The sequence below is a fragment of the Hyperolius riggenbachi genome, chromosome 5, assembly GCF_040937935.1.
Source record: "Hyperolius riggenbachi isolate aHypRig1 chromosome 5, aHypRig1.pri, whole genome shotgun sequence".
NCBI classification, from domain to species: Eukaryota; Metazoa; Chordata; class Amphibia; order Anura; family Hyperoliidae; genus Hyperolius; species Hyperolius riggenbachi.
Genome location: NC_090650.1, coordinates 1,559,188 through 1,580,301, shown reverse-complemented (window position 1 = coordinate 1,580,301; position 21,114 = coordinate 1,559,188). Strand labels below are relative to the sequence as shown.

The window sequence follows — 21,114 nt, the reverse complement described above, 5'->3', positions numbered from 1 at the left end:
GTGACCAGAAAATCGTAATGTGGGCAGCAGACACCTGAAAATCGTAATGTGGGCAGCAGACACCTGAAAATCGCAATGTGGGCAGCAGTGACCAGAAAATCGCAATGTGGGCAGCAGACACCTGAAAATAGCAATGTGGGCAGCAGTGACCAGAAAATCGTAATGTGGGCAGCAGACACCTGAAAATCGTAATGTGGGCAACAGACACCTGAAAATCGTAATGTGGGCAGCAGGCACCTGAAAATCGTAATGTGGGCAGCAGACACCAGAAAATCGTAATGTGGGCAGCAGACACCTGAACATCGCAATGTGGGCAGCAGACACCTGAAAATCGTAATGTGGACAGCAGTCAGTGTCACCAGAAAATCACAATGTGGGCAGCAGACACCTGAAAATCGTAATGTGGGCAGCAGACACCAGAAAATCACAATGTGGGCAGCAGACACCTGAAAATCGTAATGTGGGCAGCAGACACCTGAAAATCGTAATGTGGGCAGCAGGCACCTGAAAATCGTAATGTGGGCAGCAGGCACCTGAAAATCGTAATGTGGGCAGCAGACACCTGAAAATCCCCCTGCAGAATTTCAATGTGTGTGGGCAGCGGGCAGCGGCGGGATACATACCTTCTTCCTGCCCCTCCACGCACCCTCCGCTCTGCCAACAAGATGAAGCTGGTTATTCCCAGGATACACTTAACATTTGGTGCTCGGGCCTTTTCCTACGCAGCCCCTACTCTATGGAACTCACTTCCACAATCAGTACGAGAGGCTCCTTCTCTGGACAGCTTTAAAAAAAGGCTAAAAACTCACCTCTTTTCCCTAGCCTTTGAGACTGCATAATGCAGGGTCACAGCGCTTTGAGTCCCCAGGGAGAAAAGCGCTATATAAATATTATTGTTATTGTTGTTCCTTGCGTTCCATCGCCGCCTTCTCGCTCTAGCGGCTGACGTCACTTCCGCTTCCGGAAGTGACGTCAGCCGCTAGAGCGAGAAGGCGGCGATGGAACGCAAGGAAGAAGGTATGTATCCCGCCGCCGCTGCCCACACACATTCACTAGCTGGAGGGGGGCGCAGAGGGGAGAGCCCCGAGATGAGGGGGGAACTTCCCCTCTCCCCGCCGACTGTGGGCAAGGCTTTCCCCTCATGCTGCCACCCCTCCAGCCCCCAAAAAACGGCCCCGAGCGGGCCCCAGGGGGGGGCCGGGCCCCCCCGCGGGCGCAGGTGCTGCACGGCCTATTGCTACGCCCCTGGTTGCAGCTCCACTGCAACCGACAGGAGGGATCCTTATATCCCTGTTTATTTTTAAGGGTGCTTCCTAACGTTGGGTCTTATGGTTTTTGAGCTAGATGTGGCGTTGCTCAGTCTCATGGAACTGCACTTATTTAGTGCGGGGGCCACACTGGGTAATGACCATATTGCACCTAGAGGCCGGGGTGCTTCTAGCATATCTTCAGTGTGGGTCATGCGGATCATCCGATTCGAGTGTTTGATTCTTTTTCATCCTCTTGTTATGTAATCATTTTATAAGATATAGGGGTTGATTCACAAAACTGTGGCTACAGTGCCTGAGTGTAAATCCAGCTCTGCCCACTATAGTAGTGTGTGCGGCCCTCCAAGTCTCACTCACGTGGGAGATATTTACATTTTCCTTCTCTTTCCCATATTTTGTATTACAGTATTACAGTGTCTAATCCCTGGTGTTTATCACAATATATTGCTATATCCAGTGCCAACTGGTTCTTCCATGTTTTCTCCTTCCTATCTTTGCCTATTTGGGCCAATGCCTCTATCTGACTGGGGAGCCTGCACGCCACGTGTGATTGGTTGTACTGTCTGAGTCTTTTGATATGGCTTCCCCTGTAGGCAAGGGTGAGAAAACTGTAACTGGACAGATAACATGGAGGTGCCGACCTCTACCAGTACATACTACACTATATTGTCCCCTTCTCTTTATATCTCCTTACAAGATAATGTGGAGGTTTGTGTGTCTTAACGTTAATGGTTTAATACAGGCCTTCGATCTTTTGATTAAACAAAAGGCGCCATTTACTTTTCTGCAGGAGATTTATTTTAGGTCTCACCAGGTTTGATTACAGGTATCCTTTGGCGTTTCATGTGACCTCACCCTCCTCTAGAACTAAGAGTGGATCTATCTTTATCCATAAGGATGTACCGTTTGGAGGAGGTGGAGAGCGATAGTGAGGGGAGATATGTATTTATCCAAGGCAAGGTGGGAGACAGAACTATTACATAAGCTTCCCTATATGCACCAAACCACAAACAACCTACCTTCTTAGCCTCTATCACGTCTCTCCAAATTCTATTCGGGTATTTTGATATTAGGGAGCGATTTTAATGTTCCTCTCAATCCACTCACTGATTGCTCCAACAGCTCCTCTTAATCTTACAAAGCTCTGAAATGTATTAAAACTCACCTCTGTAAGCTGACACTCATGGACCCATGGCGTTATTTCCCATCCCCAAGAACGTGATTACACTTTCTGTCCTTCGATCCACCAGAAATACTCTACAATTAACTATTTTTTCTTATTCCAAAGAGATTTGTCCTTTGTGCTTGATTCCTCTATACGAGTTTGTACAATATCAGGTCATGCTCCAGTTATTTTAAGGCTTTGGCTTCCAGAAAAGGTCACTAAAACATGGTCCTGGAGGCTTAACCCGCAGTTATTAGCGAATAAAGCTACAATTGAGAGAAGTAAGACTGTTTTGATTGATTACTTCGCTTGAAATGTGAGCCCTGACATTTCGCAATTAACATCATGGGAGGCACACAAAACGATTGTGAGGAATCACTTTATTCAGATGGGGCCAAAATTGAAAAAGCAAAGGGAAAAAGACATTGCAGATGTACTTGCAGACATTTCTAGGTTGGAGCTTCTCCACAAACGTTCACTGGCTTCCAAAACCTTAGAGGAATGAACTGCAAGCAGAGTAATGTTAGCAAAATTACTATCAATGGATGTTAAGTGCAAAATTAGGGCAGGCAAAGTTGGAGAACCAGAGCAGTAAATATCTTGCCCGAGCTCTTGGCCAATAAATGCTCCAGACACATTTCTCACATTTTTGATTCCAAAAGTAAGAAAAAGTTGGTTAAATCTGAGGACATTGTGGAGGAGTTCCGGAAATTTTACATGTCTCTATACAATCTGCAAGATACTCACCCAGAGGAAACATCCCGCCCACACAGACCTGCTAAGATCAGGGAATATGTTGGAAAATATTCAAAGCCCCTTCAGATATCCAAGTCTGAGATGGAGAATTTGGAAGCTCCCCTTAGCTCGGACAAGCTCCAGGACCGGATGGTTTAACATGCCAGTACTACAAGATGCCAGAATTCTAGCAGTTTATGCAGGAAAAGCTGTCATATGTGTATGTTTTAGGTTTTAATGTTCTATGCAAAATTTCATTGTAAACTGTAAAGTTAGAGTACTTCTTTAATATATTGCTCTGGGACATCTCAGCATATTCCAGGCAGTGAAACTCATAAGATTATTTTAGTTACAGAAGCTAAAACACTTTTGTTTATATTACATGCATCTTTCAAATGTCAAGGTTAGACAGCGCAGTATGTGAAGACTGGAAACACGTTTAAAAGTCACATTACTGCAGCAATCATATATGTATATTTGCTCCGTTATTACATATAAATAATAATCATTACAGTCCCTCTAAAGAAATAAATAATTATTGTTAAACCCCATAATTACATAGAATAGAATGTATTACTTTGAATTACATTTAAATGCTGGATTCTGCCAGTGATAGTTTGAGAGTAAAACTTTCATAAGATTGATTGTTTTAATTTTAAAACTAGAAGATTGTTAATATGTTTTTTTTTTACTTGTAGGAACACTGATAGCTGATAACACATGCTATGTTTTGGGAACAGGCCTCAACAATATAAAACAAAAATAAGGGGTTTTACCAATTATTGAAAAATGATTAAATGGTGACATCTGCCGGTGGAAATTATTACATATATGCATTTATATCTTATATGATTAATTGTTTTAAGAAGAATTATATAAGTTTTGTATTTAAATAAGTATATTGGGGGAAGTCCTGTCTTCAATAAGCATTACATTGCTGAAGACTCCTACAGGTCTGTGTTACTGGTTCAAAATGACCAATTTTATATTTGGAAAAGGACAGACTTTCCAAACTAATTAGCAGAAGGACACATTATTAGAAATGTGTCATAAATTACATTGTTTAATGTTTGAAAGTCCAAATGTCTGGGGCAAATAAGTCACCCAGCAGACAAGATGGCTGGTGACGTCCACTTTTATTTACTGCGTCAAAAATGACCTGATAATCAAATGTCAGTTAAGTGTAAGCAATCTTAGTTATTCAAAACACAAATGTGTTATGGTTATATTAAATGTCAAAGATAGCGAGTGACACACGGGAATTTCAGCCAATCAAAACCAGATATTTAGAGAAATTCCAAATTAGGCAGCCATATTAAATACATGTGTGTAAAAATAGGTGGATTGAGAGCTATTCAGACACATCCAGACCAAATCTCTCCTGAGAGACACCTACTCAGTTACAAGGCAGAAGCTGCCTTCCCACACGTGGTTCTAGATGCTGAAGAAATGACAGAGAAGGGGTAATATGCTTAATGTTCTGGTAATTTACTTTATTAATTTTTCAGCATTAAGTTCTGTTAAGATGTTAGCAAGAAGTTTTTTTAGAAACTATTTTTTATGCTATTTCTTTAATCATCTTAGCGGTATGGACAAGCTCAGCTCGTCCCTCACCGCCGGAGGGTGCCGCTCAGGACCTGCTGGGCCGATTTTGATCAAATAAAAAGCAGCACACGCAGCCGGCACTTTGCCAGCCGCGTGTGCTACCTGATCGCCGCTGCAGTGCGGCGATCCGCCGCGTGCAGCGGCGAAAGAGGGTCCCCCCAGCCGCCCGAGCCCTGCGCAGCCGGAACAAATAGTTCCGGCCAGCGCTAAGGGCTGGATCGGAGGCGGCTGACGTCCATGATGTCACTCCGCTCATCGCCATGGCGACGAGGAAAGCCAAACAAGGAAGGCTGCTCATTGCAGCCTTCCTTGTTACTTCTGGCCGCCGGAGGCAATCAGAAGAACGCATCCGGAGCGCCCTCTAGTGGGCTTTCATGCAGCCAACTTTCAGTTGGCTGCATGAAATAGTTTTTTTTTAATTTAAAAAAAACCCTCCCGCAGCCGCCCTGGCGATCTTAATAGAACGCCAGGGTGGTTAAGAAGATTACTACAAGTTTTACACAGCTATTGACACAGATGAGACTACTTTTGATCTTATTCTACATAAACACAACTGTTATATTCTTTTTTGAATGTCCTTAGAAGATTGATAATTGCTTGGCTATAAAGCCTTGATAAGATGGAATACTGTTATAAGGAAACACTACTTGGAACTGTTCATATTTTGTATATATGCTGTATGATAAGCAAATACAATTTTTATATAAAATCATATACTGAGTGCTCTGATTCATTTCAAGGTATACCGTCAATCTATAATTACTGTTATAGAGGGTTCAGACCCCGCTATGCCGGATTTATATGATAGCAACGCTTAAAAGGCCGGACCTTTACTGAGTTAGCAATCATGCAAAAGGCAAGAACCGCTCTGGTTTTTGACAAAGACGTTTAGCTGTATATTAGCTCCAGCTTTTGCCTCTGCTTTTAATTCTGTGTCTCCTGATACTGTACAGTCACCTCCATTTTTGGAGGCCCATACAGCAGTTATACCCAAACCAGGGAAAGATCCAGGATCCTTTGCTAACTAAAGGCCCATTTCTCATCTTAACGTGGATGGCAAATTATTAGTGAGAATTCTGGCCAATAGGCTTCTCCCATTTATCCCGGACTATGTGGACCCAGATCAGTCGAGTTATGTGCCAGGGAGGGAAGCAAAACATAACATTATGAGGACGGTGAGCATTATGGCATATGCTAGAAAGTGGGTACCCCATTCTTTTATGCTTTCCACCGACGCCGAAAAGGCGCTTGACAAGATGGCGTGGGATTATTCGCATGCTGCCCAATCACGCTTGGGTCTTGGTTCCTCTAAGAGGAAATGGATGAATCTATATACTAATCGCTCCAGTCAATGGGTTGCTATCCAACTCTTTTCATATAACCAAAGGCGCCCATCAGGGGTACCCTCTTTGCCCCTTGATATACATCCTCACGTTAGAACCCTTTCTTAATGCGATCAGGTCTGACCACACTATCAAGGGTACACAGTTTGGCTCTTCCCAACAGCTTGTCGCGGCATTCGCAGATGACTTACTGTTTTATTTGGGAGAGCCGATGGTTTCTTTGCCCAATCCAATGATGACGTTTGAGGAATTTGGTCTCTTATCTAATTTATAAATCAACTTTCAGAAATCCCAGGCCCTGAATATTTCCCTTGATGCGAATAGTGTTGCTCACTGTAAACGTGCGTTTGCTTTCCCATGGGTGGCGGATTACTTACGATATCTTGGGGTGAATATTCCGCGACCTGAGTAAATATATTTCCAGTGAATTTTGCACCAATAGGGGCTTCTTTACAATCAGATATCTCAAAATGGGGTCAGAAAAAGCATCTCTCGTGGTGTGGCAGAATAGCTACAGTGAAGATGAAGGCTTACTTATTCATAGGGGGTATGGGTCCCCCTGACCCTTATAAATATCATTGTGCATCCCAGTTGTGTAGGGTAGTTGAATGGGTGAATCTGATTTTCCCTAAGAAATGGGCGCAGGTGGAGCAGGAAACAGCAGGCTGCTCTGCTTTGGCTCTTGGGTGGGCTGACTATCCTGATGGTCTGAGGAAACAATGGGGCAACCCTATTATGCTGGCATCCACAAGATGTATAAGGACAACTCTTCCAACGGCAGGCCTGGCATCTCTCCCTGGGAAACTTACTCCACTTGTTGATAATTCAGCTTTTAGGCCAGCAAGGGACATTCCCTTCCTACAAGATTGGTGGAGAGGAAGTTGTTCTAGAGTTAAAGATTTTTTTTTTAATTCAAGACAGAATCAAATCTCTGCGGGAGATGAACTCTCTTAGAGATGATCGTCAACTATCTCAATGGCAATATTTTTAGATCCGCCATTACTTGAGTTCTCTGAAAGGTAAAATTGAATGGGCCAACCCCTTCTCTAGCTTTGGAAATCTGGTTCTAAATGGAGATCAATACAGGCACTTAATTTCCCAGATTTATCAGATGCTTCTTATAACACATAATTTAGGGAAATTCAACTTTCAGGAAAAGTGGGAAAGGGATCTAGGCACACCCATTGACGAAGAACAATGGCAGAAAATAGCTGTTATCTGTGATAAGGGATCCATGTGTGTCAATACGCAGGAGATGGGTTACAACTCTTGACTAGATGGTACAGGACTCCCAATGCTTTACACAAAATCTTCCCATCAACTCTGAAGGTTTGCTGGAGATGTGGGGCTACTGATGGCTCTTTTTTCCATATCTTTTGGACATGCTCATGCATCCAGCTTTATGGGAAACAGGTCCACAGACTCATGGAACGCATTACAAATGATAGTATCGTTTTTGCACTCGGGGTCCTCTTACTTCCCGATACCCCGGACTCCATTAAATAGTATAAAAAATCTCTTAAGATTCACCTGATCAATGCGGTTATAGCTTTGATTTCGGTGTGTTGGAAAAGAGCAGAAGCTTCGTTGATTAATGAATGGCTTAGAAGGGTGGAGTCTGAGAAGGTCATGGCGGGACTTGTCTCCATAGCCAAGGACAAGCCCGAGAAACATACCTTCAATTGGGCATTTGGGGTGGATTTTCAATATTCGGCCAAATACAAACGTATAATGGAAGAATGAGCAGCTGGCTGTAGATGAGGCTCTCCTGAGGTAACGTGAGAGGAATTTGCGATGGTCTGATGGTAAAGGTGTCTTCCGTAACTTGACCTTCCTTCTTTTTCCTCTTCCCCTCTGTCTCTCTGCTGTTCCTATTTCTACCTTCCTCTTTTGGATTATTGGCACTGGATAAGGTGTGATATCCCTAACAGGGGCTTTATATTTTTTGAATCCCTAGATTTATTTTTTTAGTGGATTAGAGGGATGTGGGAGGAAACCGGAGTGCCCGGAGGAAACCCACACAGACAGAACATACAAACTCTGTACAGATAGTGCCCTGGTTGGGATTGAAATCAGGGTCACAGTGCTGCAAGGCAAGAGAGCTGACCTCTATGCCCCCGTGCTGCCTTAGTCCAGCCAGGAAATAATGAGGGCATGCACAGCCAGTAAAGGTTGTTGCCCATAGTATGCCCACAGACGGTACAGTCACCAGCTATCATAACCTCTCTGTCAGTCATTCTCTGCTCTATAAATGTGGAGGCTCCGGGGAGGGGGGGGGGGGGGTGGTGGTTGTAAGCACAAAGGGACACGATGGCTGGCTGGTGGGGACCAATTGGGTCATCAAACTCGATGTTTGTAGGGTGAGCTCTAGATATTGTTTTTCCTAACTCAGGTGATAACATTAAGGCTAACTAGTTCAGCAATGATAGGTACCAAATGTTAACATCACAGACAGAACTCAGGGGCTTTTGAGCAGAGCAGATTGTCCAAATGATGGTGCTATTATTTAAGTAAAGTTACCTGCAGATGTACTTGGCTAGTTGGCTGGCATGCTTCAATACTCACTTGCTAGCAAGCTGCTCCTGTGTGGACAGATCACAGACAAATCATTCCAGCCCACAGCCAGTGTCTGATGACTTTACAAGCAAGGGGAGGGGGAGGAGCCAGGAGGGAGAGAAACACTGAGAGAGTCATTTCTTATCTTAGTAGCTGAGCATTGCTGGAGACGAGAGCTTGTATTATACAGATAGGATAATAATTCTGCTTCAATACTTCCCGTCTGTAAAATTCAAGCTCTAGTTTATTGGCTAAATTAACAGAAAAACAGTAATGTCTCAGCTTGTAAGACTTCTTCAGACTCTATTCCTGTTGACTGACAATCATGAGGAAAAGAGATTTTTTTTTTTTTAAATATAAGTGTCATCCAGATACACGAATTACAAGGGATCTTGCAAGGATTGTGAGGTATTTATAACAAATAGATAAGACTCTTGGTTCACTTTAAGGAGAGTCTGAAGCGAGAATAAATCTCGCTTCAGAGCTCATAGTTAGCAGGGGCATGTGTGCCCCTGCTAAACCGCCGCTATCCCGCGGCTTAACGGGGGTCCCTTCACCCCCAAATCCCCTCCGTACATCACGGAATCTCTTCCGCATTGGGGCAGGGCCAACCGCCGCAGCCCTGCCTCTCAGCGCGTACCTCCGCCTCTCCCCCCCCCCTCTCAGTCTTCCTTCACTGAGAGGGGCGGGGGAGAGGCGGCGATGCGCGTCTGATAGACGCGAATGGAGGCAGGGCTGCAGCCGTTAGCCCCGCCTCCAGGAAGAGCAAAATTTACGACCAATTTGGTCGTTGATTTTGCAGGGGGATGTTTGGGGGGTAAGGGACCCCCGTTTAGCCGCGGGATAGCTCTGAAGCGAGAGTTATTCTCACTTCAGTGTATCTTTAAGGACCTCTGTTGCGAAAATCTTAACATTTTAAATACATGTAAACATACTGTATATAAATAAGAAGTGCATTTCTTTCAGAGTTAATTGAGCAATAAATTACTTTTATCCTTTGTTGCTGTCACTTACAGTAAGTAGTAGAAATCTGACATTACCGACAGATTTTGGACTAGCCCATCTTCTCATGGGGGGTTCTCAGGGTTTTCTTTACTTTTAAAAGCAGTTAGTGAATGTCAGTTGCTCCATCCAACTGCCAAAAAAGTGTATGGTGAGCAGGGAGGCTGGACTACCCCAAAACCTGTCGGTAATGTGAGATTTCTACTACCTACTGTAAGTGACAGCAACATAGGAGAGAAGTAATTTATGACTCATTTTACTCTGGAAGAAACTTACTTCTTATTTGTATGTGTTTTAAATTTTAAGATTTTCGTGACAGTTCCTCTTTAAAGGGAACCTAAACTGAGAGGGATATGGATGTTTCCTTTTAATAAATACCAGTTACCTGGCAGTCCTGCTGATCTTTCAGTAGTGTCTGAATCACACACCTGAAACAAGCATGCAGCTAATCCAGTCTGACTTCAGTCAGAGCACCTGATCTGCATGCTTGTTGAGGGGCTGTGGCTACAAGTATTAGAGACACAGGATCAGCAGGAGAGTCGGGCAACTGGTATTATTTGAAAAGGAAAAATCCACATCCTTCTCCGTTTAGGTTCCCTTTAATGCATTCATAGACTCAGTCTGACATGGAGACTTTTATACAGACCCCATCCTGTTTACTGTACGCTGCTGGAGCTTAGAAACCGCCAACCGTATATTACTGAGAAGGGGGGGGGGGGGGAGGGGACCAGTGTAGCACCACCCATGTAAATGACAGAGGCCACCTGTGCTCAGTCACTACTCCTGACCCCTGGGAGGCGATATTTCACCATGCAGTGCGTCAGACAGAAGCGGACCACCCTGCTCACTATGCAGCTTTCTGTACTGTTCTGCTATTCCAGTCATTGGCTGATAGACGACAGGTGATTTGTGGGAGTTAAAGCTCTCAGGCAGAGGAACCTGGAGGATGGTGGACGGTATCGGAAAAGCAATGTAAAGATGGCTGATGCCTCTGCACTGACAGGAAGTCAATGTATTGCTGGGAAATGGAGTGGCTGGGAGTGCAGCGGGAGATAGTTACCCGACTCTCCTGTGGGGTCAGCGCCTGAACCTTATACTAGAAGCACTACAAGGACGTTCCCCTTCCTCCAGGTCTGTCTCTAAACACAGAGGCTGCATACGGTATATACTGCTGAGCATCGCAGGACCTTGTGCTTGGCATGATGTGACCGGCATGCTGGGTTATTTAAACGTAAGTGTATAGTTGGCTTCACTCTCCCGTAGATCGCAAAGCAACCAATATATCTCAATTGAATTCTCAAGTTTCTTTCCTGCACAAAGTCGGGTCAGACAACATGTTTCTCGGGCATTTCAAGCTTCATCAGGTAAGTAAAACCCACAACACTTGCATGAAGAAAGCACAGTACCACGGCCTTGTTTTATATACAGTGCTGCCCATAATTATTCATACCCCTGTCCAATTTTAACTTAAGGTTACTTTTATTCTACAAGCAAGTCATTTTTTGACAGGAAATGACATAGGTGTCTCCCAAACGATACAAAAGGAATTATTGTGGGAAAAAATACATTTCTCAGCTTTTATTTACATTTGAGCAAAAAGTGTCCAGTCCAAAATTATTTACACCCTTCTTAAAGGGGAACTTCAGCCTAAACAAACATACTGGCCTCAATTCACGGAGCATTATCAAACATTTATCAAACACTTTATCAAACGTTTGATAATTTACCTCATGGGTAAAATCTCACTAAGGTGTTATATATTTGTTGAACGTTTTATCGGTAAAACATTCGATAAATATATAACACATTAGTGAATTTAAAATGAGATTTTACTCATGAGGTAAATTATCAAACGTTTGATAAAGTGTTTGATAAACGTTTGATAATGCTCCGTGAATCGAGGCCACTGTCATTAAGTTACATTAGTTATGTTAATTAGAATAAATAGGTAATATAATCTCTTACCCACACTGTTTTAAAAGAACAGGCAAATGTTTGTGATTCATGGGGGCTGCCATCTTTGTCATGGGGGCAGCCATCTTTTTGGTTGAAAGGAGGTGACAGGGAGCAGGAGACACAGTTCCAACTGTCCTGTGTCCTGATTACCCCTCCCAGCTGCACACGCTAGGCTTCAAATGTCAAATTCAAAATGTAAGAAAAAAAAAATTACACCAAAACAGCAGAACAAGAAAAACAACATCAGAAATCCCATCATGCTTTGCACAGCATCCGAGGAAAAAAGCCCGGGCAGTTTTCTTCTGTGCAGCTAAAAATGAGGCTTGTATAAGAGAAACAAAGTTCTGATGCTGTGAAACTGTTAAAGAAACACCAAGCCTTTTCAGTTCTGCTGAGTAGATTTTTAGTCCGGAGGTTCACTTTAATAATCAATAGAAAAGCCTTTATTGGCTATTACAGCAATCAAACGCTTCCTATAATTGCAGAACAGCTTTTTGCATATCTCTTTTTGCCCATTCATCTTTAGCAATGAGCTCCAAATCTTTCAGGTTGGAGGGTCTTCTGGCCATCACTCTGATCTTTAGCTCCCAATACAGATTTTCAGTTGGATTCAAGTCAGGACTCTGGCTGTGCCACTCCAAAGCTCCTTTGTCTTAACCATGACTGTCCAGCTGCTGCTTTTCACCTGTTGAGTTGATTAAAACAGCGATTCCCAATTAATGAGGGTAATTGGGATGCTTTAGAACAGTGTTTCTCAACATTTTATTGGTATGTACCCCCTTTTAAAACCATGTACTCAACAATACCCCCTAGCATTGTAAACATTATCAAAAGAACCTCTTGACAAATATACAGTATATCTAATTGTAGTACATGATAATTGGTTCTAAACCATTTCTAAGCATTTACTATTGCTTTAAATTAGCTAAAATACTAATTTGGTATTGTTTAAGTAAGATTTATCATTTTCTAAAACTCTAAATGTGTTATTCTTGGTTAAGTATATCAAGCCCGAGTACCCCCTTGAACCATCAAAAGTACCCCCTGGGGTACGCGGACCACACGTTGAGAACCTAGGCTTTAGAACAGCTTGGACTATTTGGAATGGTATAGAACTTTGGATTTTCCCACAGACTGTGACAGTTTGTGAAGGGTATGAATTATTTTGGACTGAACACTTTTTGCTTAAATGTCAATAAAAGCTGAGATAATGCCTCTTGTACATCATCTTATTAGCTTTTGGGAGACGCCCATGTCATTTCTCGTCACAAAAATTACTTGCTGGTTTAATAAAAGTAACAGGGCCATGCTCTGCAAGTGGGTGGAGCTACATGATGTAATGCGGCTGACATGGGGTATCAGTGAATCTTCTGCCAGGGGGTGGAGCTAAGCACTGGAATGCAGCTGATACGGGTTTAAAAATAAATAAATAAAAAAAAAAAAGAATTGAGCCTACCTGGGTCTTCTACCGGCCCCCTGCAGACGTCCGGTATTTTTGACTTAAATGTCGGAAGCCACTGCTACGGCCCTGGCTGCCCTCTCCCGCTGAGGTCCCGGGAGCCCACTGCGCAGGCGCAATACGCATGAAGCTCCCAGTGATGTCAGCGGGAGCGACGACGCAGCTGTGCAGGCGCAGTGGCTTGCGACATTAAAGTCACAAATACCGGGAGTGAGCCACGGCGGGTGACCGGAGGATCGTTTAGCATCGGCGCAGGCACAGGACATGTGCAGGGGGCTGGAGGATCGGATTGTCCTGGCGCGGGCACAAGACATCTGCGGGGGCCGGAGGATTGTTTAGCATCGGCGCGGGACGTCAGCAGGGGGCGGGGATCGGTTTGTCTTGGCACAGGACGTCAGCGGGGGGTGGGGGATCGGTTTGTCCTGGCACAGGACGTCAGCAGGGGGGCAGAGGATCGGTTTGTCCTGGCACAGGACGTCAGCAGTGGGGTGGTGCGGAGGATCAGTTTGTCCTGGCACAGGACGTCACCAGGGGGGCGGAGGATCGATTTGTCCTGGCACAGGACGTCACCAGGGGGGCGGAGGATCAGTTTGTCCTGGCACAGGACGTCAGCAGTGGGGGGGTGCGGAGGATCAGTTTGTCCTGGCACGGGACGTCACCAGGGGGGCGGAGGATCGGTTTGTCCTGGCACAGGACGTCACCAGGGGGGCAGAGGATCGGTTTGTCCTGGCACATGACGTCTGCGGGGGGCGGTACAAGCCCCAGGTAAGTTCAGCTCTTACAGTTCTCATTTAACTACACTCTGCATATAGAGTCTGTACACTCTCCACATCGCCACAACCCGGCATGAAACTTCCAGATCCATCAGATGACAAGCATGTGACCAACCATCAGTAATACAGGAAGTGATGTCATCAGGTCCAGTATCTGGAGTCGGCCCACAGATAACGGCTTCCTTATTTCGAACCTTCTGCTCTAAATTGCAGATGGAGAAATTCTCAGTAAGACAATCATAGTTTCAGCTTAACATTTAGTGTTTTTATTCCACAACCATCAATCATCATTGTACTTGTGTGACTGAGCGATGTACAATCAGCCAGATGCAAAGCCAATCGCTGTCCGCTACTAAACCATCCCCCCACCGACGTCTGCCACAAAACCATCCCCCACCGACGTCCGCCACAAAACCATCCCCCACCGACGTCCGCCACAAAACCATCTCTCGTCATCTTCCACAAAACCATCCCCCACCGACGTCCGCCACAAAACCATCCCCCATCATCTTCCACAAAACCATCCCCCATAAACGTCCACCATGACACCATCCCACATAGACTTCTGCCACAAAACCATCCCCCACCGACGTCCGCCACTAAACCATACTGCCCTGATGTCCGCCACTTAGCCATCCCCCCCTGACGTCTGCCACTTAGCCATCCCCCACTGATCTCGGCCACTAAACCATCCCCCACCGACGTCTGCCACTAAACCATCCCCCACTGACGTCTGCCACTAAACCATCCCCCACTGACGTCTGCCACTAAACCATCCCCCACTGACGTCTGCCACTAAACCATCCCCCACCGACGTCTGCCACTAAACCATCCCCCACCGACGTCTGCCACTAAACCATCCCCCACCGACGTCTGCCACTAAACCATCCCCCACTGACGTCTGCCACTAAACCATCCCCCACTGACGTCTGCCACTAAACCATCCCCCACCGACGTCTGCCACTAAACCATCCCCCACCGACGTCTGCCACTAAACCATCCCCCACCGACGTCTGCCACTAAACCATCCCCCACTGACGTCTGCCACTAAACCATCCCCCACCGACGTCTGCCACTAAACCATCCCCCACCGACGTCTGCCACTAAACCATCCCCCACCGACGTCTGCCACTAAACCATCCCCCACCGACGTCTGCCACTAAACCATCCCCCACTGATGTCCGCCACTTAGCCATCCCCCCCTGACGTCTGCCACTTAGCCATCCCCCACTGATCTCGGCCACTAAACCATCCCCCACCGACGTCTGCCACTAAACCATCCCCCACTGACGTCTGCCACTAAACCATCCCCCACTGACGTCTGCCACTAAACCATCCCCCACTGACGTCTGCCACTAAACCATCCCCCACTGACGTCTGCCACGAAACCATCTCCCACTGATCTCTACCACTAAACCATGCCACACAGATGTCCACCATGAAACCCCCACCCAAGGACATCCACCAAGACACCATCCCCCACAGACGTCCGCCAGACACAAAACACAACAAATAATTCAGCACACAATCTGCAGCCACAGGCGTTTCATGAATAGTATGTGTACTCCTCTCATCTCCTGCAGGAACAAGCAATATGGCAGCACTTCCTGTGTCAGCATGAAGATAGGGGGGGAAATTACTGTGACATGATCGGCAGCAGAGATACAACCTAACCTCTATCCTCAGCCATTCAGTGCTGTCAGTATGTGCAGCCACTGCTAGCAGTCATGGGAAATGTAGGGATTGCCCAATGGGCAGTACAGGAGACGAGAGACTGGAATTTGGGGCCGGAGGTGTAAGGCTAGGAGGGGTGGGGCCAGGGATGCGAGGCCAGAGTTGTCAGGTGGGTCCAGAGGAGTGAGAGGCCAGAGGTGTGAGGGGAAAGGCCAGGAGTGTGAGGGATGAGGCGAGGGGGGTGAGGCTTGGCGGGATGGGGCCAGAGTTGTCAGGTGGGAGGTGTGGGGCCGGAAGGGTAAGGACAGGGGTGTGAGGCTGGGAGGGGTGGGCCAGAAGGGTGATAGGGGAGTGAGGCCAGAGGCGTGGGACCGGATGTGTGATGCCAGAGTTGTCAGGTGGGAGGGGTGGCGCCAGAGGGGTGAGGCCAGAGGGGTGTGATGCCAGAGTTGTCAGGTGGGAGGGGTGGCGCCAGAGGGGTGAGGCCAGAGGGGTGTGATGCCAGAGTTGTCAGGTGGGAGGGGTGGCGCCAGAGGGGTGAGGCCAGAGGGGTGGCGCCAGAGGTGTGTGATGCCAGAGTTGTCAGGTGGGAGGGGTGGCACCAGAGGGGTGGGGCCAGAGGCTGGGTGTGTGATGCCAGAGTTGTCAGGTGGGAGGGGTGGCGCCAGAGGGGTGAGGCCAGAGGGGTGTGATGCCAGAGTTGTCAGGTGGGAGGGGTGGCGCCAGAGGGGTGTGGCCAGAGGGGTGGCGCCAGAGGTGTGTGATGCCAGAGTTGTCAGGTGGGAGGGATGAGGCGATGGGGATGAGGCAAGGCGCATAGGTGTGAGGCTGGAGGACTGGGTCCTTAGGTGTAAGGCCAGAGGGGCGGGGCCAAAGGCGTAAGGCCAGGGTGTGACACCAGGGCTATAAGCCCAAGGCTAGGCATTTGAGGAAGGGGGTGGGGCCCGGAGGGGTACAGTTTGCGGAGTGAGACTGGGGGTGGGATTTAACAAAAAAGGCTATAATAAATGGACACAAAAAATGGTAAATAGGCGCCTCATTCTCTCCATCTTTGTGTGTTGATCACAAGACCGCCAACTTACCCCCCACTAACCCTACCTTCTACCCCGCCCCCCTCTAACCCTACGCTCTGCCCCGCCCCCCCACTAACCCTACCCTCTGACCCAACCCCCACTAACCCTACCTTCTGCCCCGAACCCCCACTAACCCTACCTTCTGCCCCACTAACCCTACCCTCTGCCCCGCCCCCCAACTAATCAAACTTCCCACCACTAAGCCCCCCACCCCAACAACCCCTTCTTGCCCCCTAACCCCACCTTCTGCCCCAGCCACCTCTAAGCCATCTCCCCCACTAAGCACCTCCCAACGCCCCTCCTCGTCCCTCAATTCAACCCCCATGCCCAAATCAACCCCTCCTCGCTGAGAAGCAACAATAATTTCATATTTATATAAATTAAAATAATAAAGTGAACAGTATTCATGCCGAACCCTGGAACATGTATGCATGTAACGGCGATCTATACATATATATTTAGTGAGCTGGTCCAGCGGCGGCTCAGAACTCTGTAACATCGGATGGGGAACGTGGATTATCTCTTCGGCCGGTCCAAATCATCGATGGCCGCCAGCAGCTTCTGTCTCGCCTTCTTATTAATGTGCGACCCGAGGCAAACATTCACCAGATTACTCAGCTGCTTGCCGGAATATTCCTAGAAGAAAACACCACATGTCAGCCACACATTCACCAGTACAGTCCACAGCGCTGTACAGAGTACATAGTCATGTCACTGACATCTCCTGCAGCACGTTACAGAGTACATAGTCATGTCACTGACATCTCCTGCAGCACTGTACAGAGTACATAGTCATGTCACTGACATCTCCTGCAGCACGTTACAGAGTACATAGTCATGTCACTGACATCTCCTGCAGCACGTTACAGAGTACATAGTCATGTCACTGACATCTCCTGCAGCACGTTACAGAGTACATAGTCATGTCACTGACATCTCCTGCAGCGCGTTACAGAGTACATAGTCATGTCACTGACATCTCCTGCAGCACTGTACAGAGTACATAGTCATGTCACTGACATCTCCTGCAGCACGTTACAGAGTACATAGTCATGTCACTGACATCTCCTGCAGCACGTTACAGAGTACATAGTCATGTCACTGACATCTCCTGCAGCACGTTACAGAGTACATAGTCATGTCACTGACATCTCCTGCAGCACGTTACAGAGTACATAGTCATGTCACTGACATCTCCTGCAGCACGTTACAGAGTACATAGTCATGTCACTGACATCTCCTGCAGCACGTTACAGAGTACGTAGTCATGTCACTGACATCTCCTGCAGCACGTTACAGAGTACATAGCCATGTCACTGACATCTCCTGCAGCACGTTACAGAGTACATAGTCATGTCACTGACATCTCCTGCAGCACTGTACAGAGTACATAGTCATGTCACTGACATCTCCTGCAGCACTGTACAGAGTACATAGTCATGTCACTGACATCTTCTGCAGCACGTTACAGAGTACATAGTCATGTCACTGACATCTCCTGCAGCACGTTACAGAGTACATAGTCATGTCACTGACATCTCCTGCAGCACTGTACAGAGTACATAGTCATGTCACTGACCTCTCCTGCAGCACGTTACAGAGTACATAGTCATGTCACTGACCTCTCCTGCAGCACTGTACAGAGTACATAGTCATGTCACTGACCTCTCCTGCAGCACGTTACAGAGTACATAGTCATGTCACTGACCTCTCCTGCAGCACTGTACAGAGTACATAGTCATGTCACTGACATCTCCTGCAGCACGTTACAGAGTACATAGTCATGTCACTGACATCTCCTGCAGCACGTTACAGAGTACATAGTCATGTCACTGACATCTCCTGCAGCACTGTGCAGAGTACATAGTCATGTCACTGACATCTCCTGCAGCACGTTACAGAGTACGTAGTCATGTCACTGACATCTCCTGCAGCACGTTACAGAGTACATAGTCATGTCACTGACATCTCCTGCAGCACTGTGCAGAGTACATAGTCATGTCACTGACATCTCCTGCAGCACGTTACAGAGTACATAGTCATGTCACTGACCTCTCCTGCAGCACTGTACAGAGTACATAGTCATGTCACTGACATCTCTTGCAGCACGCTAGAGTACATAGTCATGTCACTGACATCTCCTGCAGCACTGTACAGAGTACATAGTCATGTCACTGACATCTCCTGCAGCACTGTACAGAGTACATAGTCATGTCACTGACATCTCCTGCAGCACGTTACAGAGTACATAGTCATGTCACTGACATCTTCTGCAGCACGTTACAGAGTACGTAGTCATGTCACTGACATCTCCTGCAGCACGTTACAGAGTACATAGTCATGTCACTGACATCTCCTGCAGCACTGTACAGAGTACATAGTCATGTCACTGACATCTCCTGCAGCACTGTACAGAGTACATAGTCATGTCACTGACATCTCCTGCAGCACGTTACAGAGTACATAGTCATGTCACTGACATCTCCTGCAGCACTGTACAGAGTACATAGTCATGTCACTGACATCTCCTGCAGCACTGTACAGAGTACATAGTCATGTCACTGACATCTCCTGCAGCACTGTACAGAGTACATAGTCATGTCACTGACCTCTCCTGCAGCACTGTACAGAGTACATAGTCATGTCACTGACCTCTCCTGCAGCACGTTACAGAGTACATAGTCATGTCACTGACATCTCCTGCAGCACGTTACAGAGTACATAGTCATGTCACTGACATCTCCTGCAGCACTGTACAGAGTACATAGTCATGTCACTGACATCTCCTGCAGCACTGTACAGAGTACATAGTCATGTCACTGACATCTCCTGCAGCACTGTACAGAGTACATAGTCATGTCACTGACATCTCCTGCAGCACTGTACAGAGTACATAGTCATGTCACTGACATCTTCTGCAGCACGTTACAGAGTACGTAGTCATGTCACTGACATCTTCTGCAGCACGTTACAGAGTACGTCGTCATGTCACTGACATCTTCTGCAGCACGTTACAGAGTACGTAGTCATGTCACTGACATCTTCTGCAGCACGTTACAGAGTACGTAGTCATGTCACTGACATCTTCTGCAGCAGGTTACAGAGTACGTAGTCATGTCACTGACATCTTCTGCAGCACTGTACAGAGTACATAGTCATGTCACTGACATCTCCTGCAGCACACTAGAGTACATAGTCATGTCACTGACATCTCCTGCAGCAATGTACAGAGTACATAGTCATGTCACTGACATCTCCTGCAGCACGCTAGAGTACATAGTCATGTCACTGACATCTCCTGCAGCACGTTATAGAGTACATAGTCATGTCACTGACTTCTCCTGCAGCACGTTACAGAGTACATAGTCATGTCACTGACTGTCCTCAGAGGAGGTCACACTCTAATCCTACCATAGTCATAGTCTAATGTCCTAACATATTATTATTATGAATTTATATAGCACTGACATCTTGTGCAGCACATTACAGAGTACATAGTCATGTCACTGACTGTCCTCAGAGGAGGTCACACTCTAATCCTACCATAGTCATAGTCTAATGTCCTAACATATTATTATTATGTATTTATATAGCACTGACATCTTCTGCAGCACATTACAGAGTACATAGTCATGTCACTGACTGTCCTCAGAGGAGCTCACAATCTAATCCTACCATAGTCATAGTCTAATGTCCTACCATATTATTATTATGTATTTATATAGCACTGACATCTTCTACAGCACATTACAGAGTACATAGTCATGTCACTGACTGTCCTCAGAGGAGCTCACACTCTAATCCTACCATAGTCATAGTGTAATGTCCTACCATATTATTATTATGTATTTATATAGCACTGACATCTCCTGCAGCACATTACAGAGTACATAGTCATGTCACTGACTGTCCTCAGAGGAGATCACACTCTAATCCTACCATAGTCATAGTCTAATGTCCTACCATATTATTATTATATATTTATATAGCACTGACATCTTCTGCAGCACATTACAGAGTACATAGTCATGTCACTGACTGTCCTCAGAGGAGCTCACACTCTAATCCTACCATAGTCCTAGTGTAATGTCCTACCATATTATTATTCTGTATTTATATAGCACTGGCATCTCCTGCAGCACATTACAGAGTACATAGTCATGTCACTGACTGTCCTCAGAGGAGCTCACACTCTAATCCTACCATAGTCATAGTGTAATGTCCTACCATATTATTATTATGTATTTATATAGCACTGACATCTCCTGCAGCACATTACAGAGTACATAGTCATGTCACTGACTGTCCTCAGAGGAGATCACACTCTAATCCTACCATAGTCATAGTCTAATGTCCTACCATATTATTATTATATATTTATATAGCACTGACATCTTCTGCAGCACATTACAGAGTACATAGTCATGTCACTGACTGTCCTCAGAGGAGCTCACAGTCTAATCCTACCAGAGTCATAGTCTAATGTCCTACCATATTATATGTAT

General features: G+C 46.2%; 1 protein-coding gene across 2 annotated transcripts in view; it reads right to left on the bottom strand.

Moving 5' to 3' along the window:
- Positions 1–16,908: 16,908 nt before the first annotated feature.
- The window catches only part of VPS50 (VPS50 subunit of EARP/GARPII complex), a 330,838-nt gene continuing 326,632 nt past the window's right edge, over positions 16,909–21,114 (bottom strand). For both annotated transcript variants that reach the window (XM_068238471.1, XM_068238472.1), the window contains one exon: positions 16,909–17,245. In XM_068238471.1, the coding sequence (XP_068094572.1) occupies positions 17,126–17,245 (120 nt within the window). In that variant the 3' untranslated portion in view covers positions 16,909–17,125. The remainder of the gene's footprint in view (positions 17,246–21,114) is intronic.